Source organism: Triticum aestivum, chromosome 5A (genome assembly GCF_018294505.1).
Source record: "Triticum aestivum cultivar Chinese Spring chromosome 5A, IWGSC CS RefSeq v2.1, whole genome shotgun sequence".
NCBI classification, from domain to species: Eukaryota; Viridiplantae; Streptophyta; class Magnoliopsida; order Poales; family Poaceae; genus Triticum; species Triticum aestivum.
This window is the reverse complement of record NC_057806.1, coordinates 509,178,615-509,189,370: the sequence shown is the minus strand read 5'-3', so window position 1 is coordinate 509,189,370 and position 10,756 is coordinate 509,178,615. Positions and strand designations below refer to the sequence as shown.

At 43.0% G+C, this 10,756-nt stretch overlaps 1 protein-coding gene across 2 annotated transcripts; it reads right to left on the bottom strand.

The window, feature by feature from the left end:
- Window positions 1-1,361: 1,361 nt before the first annotated feature.
- On the bottom strand, window positions 1,362-8,798 carry LOC123104393 (uncharacterized). Of its 2 annotated transcripts, none has more exons than XM_044526228.1 (12): window positions 8,517-8,798; window positions 5,792-6,299; window positions 4,849-4,999; window positions 4,581-4,688; window positions 4,115-4,488; window positions 3,962-4,038; window positions 3,279-3,348; window positions 3,111-3,187; window positions 2,933-3,002; window positions 2,453-2,610; window positions 2,306-2,378; window positions 1,362-1,741 (listed from the first exon to the last, which is right to left on the bottom strand). In XM_044526228.1, the coding sequence occupies exons 1-12, from the start codon at window positions 8,700-8,702 to the stop codon at window positions 1,593-1,595; spliced, it is 2,001 nt and encodes a 666-aa protein (XP_044382163.1). In that variant the 5' UTR covers window positions 8,703-8,798; the 3' UTR covers window positions 1,362-1,592. The 2 variants fall into 2 exon arrangements, with proteins under 2 accessions (XP_044382163.1, XP_044382164.1); XM_044526229.1 differs by lacking the exon at window positions 8,517-8,798 and adding an exon at window positions 7,017-7,247.
- Window positions 8,799-10,756: the final 1,958 nt, after the last annotated feature.

Here is a 10,756-nt window from a genome sequence, read left to right as displayed (position 1 = left end):
CAGTGGTGACACCTTTAATGGAATTTGAAACACTTAGAATAAAAATTTGGGAGGACCAATAACCAATTATATGAAAAATAAACAGTCTTAGGTAGGTTTATCTAAACCTGACTCTTCAGACATTTTCATATTTTGGTATTCCAAAGCACGGTTCTTCAACCAACACGCATCACTTGATACAACAATTAGTTCTTAAAGTTAGGAGAGGGTGGGCGGCGGGGGGGGGGGGGGGGGGGGAGGCATATTCATCACCTTGTCATCTGACTGACCTATGAAAGGGATGAGTACTTTTTTTGGTTGCTTGAGCACAGAGGGTGTGGGGTGTGGGTCCTCTCTTTATATGGAGATGGTTTACTAGGGTGGCTCCTCGTAATAGTATCTACCAATCGATACTTGCCTAACAATAGGATATTACTTGTAACTAATAAGACACTCTGAATAAATGGGACATTATCCCTATTTGATATCAATGAAGTATCTACCAATCGATACTTTCCTAATAATATGATATTACTCGTAACTAATAAGGCACTCTGAACAAATGAGACATTATCCCTATTTGATATGAATGGATTGTGCCATCTTCGGATCTTCCCCTAATCCTAATACCTAACAGAAGGGTGTGTTGTCCACTTTTCAAAACATTTACGTGGCAAACAAATGACAAATGATGGAGGGAATAGAATAAAGCGCAGCAATCATCATGAGAACATTGTATAGACAAAGGACATAGCCATTTTTCTCTTTGTTATTAACAAGTCATCATATTTGAAGCTTATTTCCTATAACCATTTCAGAGTGTGCATATGATCCTAATGTGTAGTTTTTCAAACTGAAACTATGCTCCTGCAGGCACCGAAGAAAACTACATGGCAAAGAGCACCGGTGCTCACTACTCCCTAAAATTAGTACAAATTTGAGTCACTTATTTCGGGACGGAGGGAATACATGGCAAAGATCACCGAAGAGCTCCACATAGTGGCATAGCACAAAAGAGGGAATTTAAATACATGTTTCTTCTTCCTAAAACGAGGTTGAAACCGCCGGCCTCTGCATCAAAGAGATGCACACAACCATCTTTATTGAAGTTGATGCAAGGCAACGAGACCAAACACATCAACAAATACATCTACGGAAACTTGCCAACCGAATAAAGAATCGCTACTCACATATGCCGTTTAATATAAAAGCACCTAAGCTAGTCTCTTGGTATGCTACTGACAACAATACCTAATGATCGAAGAACGGCAACAACAGCTAAATACTCTGCAAACATCACGAGCCAATAAGAATTCAAGAAATAGCTAGATAATTTGTGCTCACTCACATGATGAAACAGACAGCGCAACTGAAGCGTCACAGAGTTTTGAAATAGCAGTCCGGGGTTTATCACAACCTTAATAAATAGCCATAATACCAACAAATACACAAGGAGTCAACCTCTGGAAGGTAGATAGCTAAACAAGGTACCAACACGATTAGGTTTCTCAAGAAGTCTATATTTCAAAGTTGCAATTGCTAAACAGCTGGTTCCAGCCACCCGCAGTTTCCCAGATTCAGGAGTTTAACAAGGTGGTTTTGCATCAGGTACCCTACTGTTCTTGCTCCGCCTTCTTGTGAAGCTCCAGTATCATATTGGCAGCTGCAGAGCACCTCGCCTCGTGTGGGGTAGGACGAAGATCACCAGTGATGCTCATCTCAAAATCAAGGCATCTCAAACGTACACTGGCATGGTACATCCCTGAAAAGGTAGGAAAAGGACCGGTGAAGAAGTGCTCAAAACATGGAGCAGGCAATCAAACATCAGTTTTGGTTATTGCTAACTAGGGACCTAATCAGTCTGATCTAAGATGAAGCCTACAAGGGTGCACACATGTCTTCGGTAACCATTGGTCGAATGTTAAACAAACCTAACACTTGAACAGAGCATACCATGTGCTAATAAACAAGCAGCCTATTTGAATTGCTACTTGACATCAAAAGAGCAAACCCTGCCTATTGATCTGACACCTTGAAAACTCTTTTCTTCTAAGCATGGTTAGCGTAACACACTATGTATGTTATCATCACAATGCACAAAACGAACCAGGACCTATAGGGATTGAATTCAATAAAAGTAAGTGGTATATGATATTCCTAATTGTTATGCCTACATGGTCCAAGAACCTAGTACTTGCCTATCCAGAAGATCTACTCCCTAAATTCCAAATTACTCGTCGTGGTTTTAGTTCAAATTTGAACTAAAACCACGACGAGTAATTTGGAACGGAGGTAGTAAGAGATAAAAGTAAACATTTATACATACCATCTGATGCTGAAGGTAGTAGCGTGTATCTTGGGGATATCCAATGGGCCCCACGGCAAATCTCATCAAGCTCCTGCATTGACAAGTGTCAAGGGTACAAGTGGCATTTAAAATTGTAATACATAAGTTCAGCTTGAGGTTTCTTACCTGGCAGTGTCGCAGGAGTGCCTCCCTCAATTTCTTCCTCTTAGTGATGGGTTGGCCACCATCTCCAGAGCAAGATGAATTGGTAACTTCCTTCATATCTGAGCAAGTTTCCTTGTATTTGCTTATTATTGATACAGCTTTAGGTGTCATCTTTCCTTCTGCATAAGTTTTAAAACATGATGAGTACAAGAAATGCGGAACTGATATAGAAGCAACTTCTTGCCAAAACATTTAAAAAAAAATCCCCCCCCAAAAAGAAACTTCTTGCCAGAATTGGCCACAGTTCCGACGGACGATTTGTATGTCATAAAGTGCGGCAGACGATTTGTCCACAATGGAAAGTGTGATACACCACAGTTTAACACAGAACTTCTGGAAATGTATGGCTCCCAGAAAAACATGCCCACAGTGTTGACCGCAAAACTTCTACAGCGTGATTGTAAATGTAACCATGTTTAAAATGTGGCCAGGGTGGAATACCACTCAAGAGTGTCTGGATGTCCATATCACACTGAGCACTTCGTTCTTGAAGTATGCTTTCCTTGCGAAGCTGAAACGAAGAGAGAATAGGAGAGTTCACATCAGATTCTCAACTAGAAGAAAGTTATAGGAAACAAGCATCATTTTTTCCTGAAATGAGAAAAGACATATAACATACAATTTCATCCCGTATTTTCTGAATTGATCGCATCGAATCATCTATCTGGTCATCAACGTTATACTCAGTGGTGCCGCCTTGAATGAAATTTGGAACACAGATTAAATACTTAGAGGACCAATAACCAATAATATGAAAAATAAGCAGTCTTGGGTAGGTTTATCCGACCTGACTTTCCTGACAAATCCATATTTTCGCATTCCAAAGCACGGTTCTTCACTAGATCAACATGTGGTGCCTGATACAACAATTAGTTCTTCAAGTTAAAGCAGAGTGAATGGATCACACGAAAACTTGGCCTATTCATCACCTACTCATCTGAAACTTATTTATGAAAAGGGTGAATACTTCTTTTGATTGATTGAGCACAGTGGGTGTGGCTCCTCAGTATGGAGGATTTATTAGGGTGTGGCTCCTAATAATAGGATCTACCAATTTCCTAACAATAATATTTTTTTCTTAACTAATATACTATACTTAATAAATAGGATATTATCCCTTATTTGATAAGAATGGATTGTGCCGGCTTCCCCTCATCCTAATACCTAACAGAAGTGTGTGATGTCACACTTTTCCAAACATTCACGTGGCGACATGTGGTAGAAAAGGAGAAATGCTCTAAGTCTATGCTACGTATAGTTGAGTGCATATGAGAACAAAAACAAATAGAATAAAGAGCAACATGCATCATATAACATTTGTATAGACAAGGATGGAACAATACAATTTATTGTTGTTAACAGGTATCATATTTGAAGTTTATTTTCTACAACCATTCCAAAGGGTGCATGTGATCCTAATGCATCCTAGTATTGTAGTTTTCAATACTTCCAATCTGCAATTTAGCTTACCTCTGTAGGAAAGACATCTTGGGGCATATTGTCATGTTTAGATTGCTCCTGTGATTTGTTCTTCTCCACTTGAACACCTAAAGTTGATTATATCAGAACACAAATAAGGAACAATGTGATCAGTAAAATCTAAATACAGTTACAGTGACTAACCCGATTGTAGGATTTTAGTTCCTCCACTTGCTGCTGCGGCTGCAGCTTCTGTATCTCTTGACTTACTCATGGGTATTGGAGGTTCCACCTCAATAACATGTTTTATTGTGGGGATCTCACTATTCAGACCCTCTGCACAGACATCAGCTGCAGCCATGGAGGCTTCATATTTTCTTTTGCTGCTTTTCTTGTGCTTGCTGGCACTAACTGCTTGTTTGCTTTGCTTTGGAGTTGACACTTTTTTAATTCGTTTTTGCAGCTTAGACGTGCTATTCTCATCTTGCTCTTCCACATTTTCATCTATTACGGAGTGCAGTGAACCTTTTCCATGTCTACGTGGTTGCTCGTTTAGTGAAGAATCAGAAGACCATTTCCTGAAACACGCGAAGTGTCATATTTACCATGATCCCAAAAAGTTATTGTCCTACTTTCACGCATAAAAAGATCACAACAAATCTTATGTTACCTGTGGAGGAGTTCAGACAAAATCTCCTTGTACGGAAGAATGTGATAGTACTCTACTACAGATGTCGTTTTTGGAAATGGATCATTCACAAATAGCGGACCAGTCATACTGTGAAAGAGAAAGCCGAAAAATGTCAGTATCCTTGAAAAAAGGTATCACTTTTCATCAGGATGTACCATACAATGGTCTTATTTAATAAACTGATTAGTGGTTGATCAAAAGGGATGTAACCGAAAATCATACAACTAACTAGTAGGTAAAGGCAAACCTGCTAATCAAGTCTTCTAGAGAAATTTCCTCAAGACTGCCTTTCATGGTTGGCTCATACTCCACAATGAATACCTTGGTAGCTGCCTTTTTATTACTCAACGAGTATGCCAAGGTTTCATCGAGAAGATGCAATTTTGAGACCTTCATACCTATTAAGACCGTAAGTTTACCATAGTGAGCAGCAAACAATGCATTGTTGGTTCAAAATAGAAAATGAACATATTATTAACAAAATCAAGTTCATAAATTACAAATTTTTCACTATTATATTAAAAGAACCAAATAAATAGCGTTCTCTAGCAAACAATTGGCAGCTATCAGGTCATGTACAACAAGTACAGGTGAATCACCCATTATAGTGTCCCAAGTTATTTTTAATCTTCTAGCTGATGAAACTAAATCAAGTTTCAATAACTCCCAGTTTGTACATACCAAAACAAAGGAGACAGACAATGCGACGGCATTATGGCAAACAACTTAAGTAATTATATTTGCTGATGTTCTTGTTTATCCCGAAAGTAAATGGTTTTACACTAGTTAAAAGCAAGGCAGAGGTACAATTTTGCGTACATTCTGGGACCACACACTTGTTCTTGTTTGCTGTAAAGCAACTGTACAACTCAAACTCATTTTTTTGCTTCATTAGCAGTTCAAATTTTGGACAATTTGCATAGTAACACATGTAAATACTTATTTACCAGAAACTCTGATCCACATTCCGTAATGCTAATAGTCACCTGATCAATGTGAGGAACCTACAGAAACATGGCTCTGTAGGCACAAAGGTTGCATACTTTATCTCAATGCTCTAGGATGAAAATTAACAGAATTGACAGTTTATTATCTGATAGAAGCTACACCTTGCCAATACCAACTCAAAAAAGAAGAAGAAAATGACGGATATGGGTATATAAATTAAGGGCCGCAATGAAAAATCTGACCTGTTCTACGCTCCACCTCTGAATATGCTTGTCGCTGAAGCATAAATGGTGAATGTGAAGCACCAACGTTCCCTTTAGCTGTCGATTCCTGGCCTGCTGGCTGGTTGGTACTGTGTGAATTACCAGCTGCCCCATCTAATTCCTTCTCTATGATTGACCAGATACCCTTCGTATTAGCACTATAATCAACCAAACATTTTTTTTTTGTCGGGTCGAGGAGAAGCACAGCAACTTTTGATATTGGCCACAATGCCATTTCTGGAGAATGTTTGCTCGTGTCGAGTTGTCCAGCGATCTCACATGCCTGTAGTGCTACTTTGTGAGTAATAGATAGCTCCGCATGCTTGCCAGAATTGTTCTCATGCTCATGGACCATACTCAAGTATGCGAGCAGATCTTCTCCAACAGAAAGAGAAGCACACTCAAAAAACTGTTTGGGATCTGCAAAAGCAAGCTGCGGAAACATCTTCCTGTGGTAGTAGTTGTACAAAATGATTGCCGTGTGAATCTGCGAAACCACACACCAGTGTGATGAGTTAGTAGCTAAACAGCTATAAGCATTGTATCCTATGCACAGAGGAACACTGTCTTAAACATATCTGAGCAGCAATAGACTCCCAGAAACATATTACAGTGCATGCAAATAAAACAAGCATTTCATGGATACATTGAGGGACATCGCCATGAATTCCAAGGAAAATACACTAATATAATCCCAATGGTAAACTGAGAGGGGAAATGTAAGGATGATATGGCAATGACTTGAATCAAACATAGCAGTCTTTATGTAGACAAAAACCTCCACTTAGCTACTATGTCACACAATCCAATCCAATTCAAGTTCATGGATAAATTTGAAAAACATTGCAAGGTCAAATTGATGGGCAAATAGGTTCCTGTTTAGGGTCATGGCCAAATAATTTCTTCTGAACTAACACACACCCAACCTTTCTGCTTGAGTAGTACATTTGTACGGAGCAGTCGCAGTGTGGCACCATCTGAGAATAATTTTACAGAGCTAGCCCTCCTACTTTTGTCCTTTCTAGAATACACCATGGAAAGATGCATCATTTTTTTAGAAGAAGAGCGAAAACGGCTGATACTATGTTTTTCGGCTTACCGTGCTAACCTGCGGGATTAGCAACCAAGATTGGCAATTTCTATTGACAACTACGGTGACAGCTGACAAGAGAAATACAGAAACTAAGGGACGATTGCGGCTTGCCTTAGCTCCCGTGGTGCGGCCATGCGCCACGACGCCGTCTGTCACTCCGCCTCCCAACCATCCTCCTACGCGGCGCGCTCTCGCCACCTGACCGCGAATACGAGACCACGCCGCACCTGCCGCTCCCCCGCCGCCGCCGCCGCCATCTCCCTCTCCGTCGCCTAGAGGGTTTCACTCTGTGTGCGCCCGCCCGTCAGACAGCAGCGGCTCTCAGTGGGCTTTCCCGACCGGGCCTCCATAATGTACACCTAACACAATTAAGAGGCCCACTACCAACCTCAAATACCATCACCATTAAGGCCCTTGTCTCAAAAACAAAATCACCATTAAGGCCCATCATCTCGCCATCTTCCTCCTCCGCTCGAATCCTCCCATGCCCCATTCTAAAAAAAAATATGACTCCTCGCCGCTTCCTCCTTCCTCGCCGGCAGGGAAGGAAGACTGCATGTTATTCTTGTCCTGTCTGTAGCACTAGTACCATGATAATACTGATGCAGCAGTGTAGAGGTGACTTGTGTTAATGATGAATAACAAAGGAGGATTTTGCTTGTCTCAGCATTTTATAGTACAGTTATTATACCAGGCTGTGTGGCCCTTGTGCGCTGAACCGGCATTACTGTAAACCTTGCCCGAAAACCTATCAAACATTCAGACATGTTGTTGCGGCTCGGAGATAGGTTGGGTCTCAATGTTGTTGGTAGATCCAATCCCTTGATCTCAATCTGGCGCGGGAACAGGGAGAACATGTCTGCAGTGCAGGTTTGATCAGCTCCCTGTGTTGTGAAGGGGAAAGCAGCACTGCTTGTGTTTAGCGTTGGGTGGGTGGATGATGGTGATGGATGGGGTCGGACCGGACCGGAGGCGACGGTGGAACTGAACTGAAGTTTGAGCGTTAATGCAGGCTCGCCCTCGCCTACCTGACGCCGAAATAAAATGGAACGAAAGCAGTCGCTCTCATCCCCGCCAGATCGGCCAGAAATTTTTACTACTATGAAGAAAGTTCTTGGGCGTGGCGTGGTGTGGTGCGCCGCGTGTGCCGTCGACTGGTCTGGTGAACCCAAGGGAGGCCACGGCGCCAATCGCGCGCTCACATGGAAGAGATGAAGAAAACAGAGGGAGAAAACCAAACAAAACGAGTGAGTCGAGTCGTCGGGGGCGGGAGGCAGGAGAAGACAGGCGTCGGCCAACGCGTGAGGCCCCCTGCACTGCCAATTCCCTCGCGGCGGCGCGGTTGGACGCAGAGATCCCCTACTATCTGCTACGGGCGGCGGGCGGGTACACGCACCCGCCACCGATGAGGACATGGTACGGCACACCACAACCTTCACAATTCCCAAGCATCCACCGGAAATCAGGCCCCCCGGCGGGCAGTTCCGCGCACCCCCCCGCTGCCAACGCGATCCTCGCAAAAAACCGCAAGTAATCCTACCACCCCAACCCCGCGCGGCGACCACACACAAAGGAACATAGATCGACCAGCTAGCGGCACGAGTTGCTCACCTGCTGCGCGACGGCGCGTTGCTTGTCCGGCGTCACGTAGCGCTCGCCCTGGGCGGCGCCGAAGGCCGCCCCGCGCCGCAGAGCGGGCTTGACAAGGTGCTCCACGAGCATCTTCACGGCGTCCTCCATGGGCACCACCTCCTCCTCCGTCAGCTCCTCCCCTGCCCCCCTTCTGCCGCTCGACATACCGCCCTGAACCTACGCTTTGCCTCCGCCGACCGGACGGATCTCTAGGATTTCGGGCTCGGGATTCTGTGCGGCTTTGCGGCGGCTGGATGGCTGGATGGCTGGCTGGCCGTGGGTGGATCGAGGGTTTTTGTAGATGGAGAGGGCAAGAAGCAGTGTGGTGCGGTGGTGGGTGGCCAAAGCTGAAAACGGGAAGGCAAGCGCGAAGGAACGTGACGGTGGCCGTCCAAGCGGAAACAGTATGGGCCAGGTCGATCATCCACCGTCCATTTCGATATCATCAACTCATCGTGGATCCTATCATTAATTTTCGTACAAAAATACAGGTTTTCTTCATAGATAACAGCACACTAAAATTGGACAATAAATATAGTACATTTATGAACAGCTATGAAATCTTCCAGAAATCATGATACGCCAGTTGTGATAGAAGATTTGCGTAATGTACTCAAAGGAAAATATATTACAATTGAGTCATTAGGCTTTCCGCATACACCGGATTCATCAAGACACCGGTAGCCTCCACGGTCCCGCACATGCTACACCTCCATTGCACGCTTCTGATCCTTGTGGTTTCTTTTGGTGGCGTGATATCATGAAACTTTGCCCTAACTTTCTTGAAATCTCGAGGGTGGAAATTCAATGTGGCTCCATGACTCTTGTTTGGAAGGACCTTTGGCATGATAATATTCTTTCAGTTAAAAATTTCTTGGGCATCACGTCTTTGAATGAGGCGTTTCACCTACCACTGTCAATACAAGCTCACGAGGAGGTATGTGGTCTTCAAGCCAGCACAACCTATATTGCACCTGGTTCTTCTACACATGAAAAATATCGCTATGTCTAGGGTGTAGTGGATTTAAATCGAGTAATTTCTTGGGCATCACGTCTTTGGAGGAGGCGTTTCACCTACCACTGTCCGTACAAGCTCATGAGGAGGTACGTGATCTTCAAGCTAGCACAACCCATATTGCACCTGATTCTTCTACACACGAAAATGTCGCTATGTCTAGAGTGTAGTGGATTTAAATCGAGTAATTTCTTGGGCATCACGTCTTTGGAGAAAATGTTTCACCTACCACTATCCGTACAAGCTCATGAGGACGTGACACATTGCACCTGATTCTTCTACACATGAAAAATATCGCTTTGTCTAGGGTGTCGTGAATTTGAATCGAGTAATTTCGTGAGCATCACGTCTTTGGAGGAGGCGTTTCACCTACCACCGTCCGTACAAGCTCATAAGGAGGTACATGGTCTTCAAGCTAACACAACCCACATTACACCTGATACTTATACGCACAACAAATAATGGCACTATGTCTAGGGTGTAGTGGAGTTTAAATTGAGTCGATATTATGCATTCTACTTCAGAAACACCCAACCTCATCATGCGTATTAATGGATTTGGAAATCAAAGTGTGCCATGAAGATCGAGGTGTTTGGTTGACTGCTTCTTTTTGATAGGCTGGACACACACAACATGCTTAAAGAGACACCACTATAATCATTGTTTTCTTTGTGAAGCACCCATCAAAAAGACAATTCGTCACATGATATTCACTTACCCATTTAGTCAAAGTTACTGAGACATGGTATTTTTTAGCACCCTTCGGTCACCAGGTTTCAAAAAATCATCCAAGAAAAAACTCTATTAAGCATAGTGCATTTTTCGTCCCTCAACTTATCGCGAAGTGTGGCTTTCATCTCGGAACCTTTTCTTTGTAAGCTTCGTCCCTCAACTCTTAATATCAGGTATAGTCAGTCCATAACAACGGCATTCCTTGGTCAAACCCGGTTTTGACTTGATGTGTCACGGTTTTGACCACATCTTGGTGCAACCTTTGTCCCACAACTCGTAATATCGGATAAAATTAGTTCCTAACAAGAGTATTCCTCCATCAAATCCGGTTTTGACTTTTCATGGCACAATTTTGATCACATCATCACTGTAAGGTGGAATACAACCACATTCCATCTATCTCTAATCCTCCCCCCTTCTCTCTCTCTCTCTATATATATATATTCATCTCTCTCTCTAGTTCATTCCTAGA

Excerpts from the sequence above, each read along its gene's own strand:
- LOC123104393 (XM_044526228.1), bottom strand. The coding sequence starts at position 8,702 with ATGTCGAGCGGCAGAAGGGGGGCAGGGGAGGAGCTGACGGAGGAGGAG. Across the intron at positions 6,300-8,516 it reads AACGCGCCGTCGCGCAGCAG|ATTCACACGGCAATCATTTT; the intron begins GTGAGCAACTCG and ends GTGGTTTCGCAG. Across the intron at positions 4,039-4,114 it reads AACTAAAATCCTACAATCGG|GTGTTCAAGTGGAGAAGAAC; the intron begins GTTAGTCACTGT and ends AATCAACTTTAG.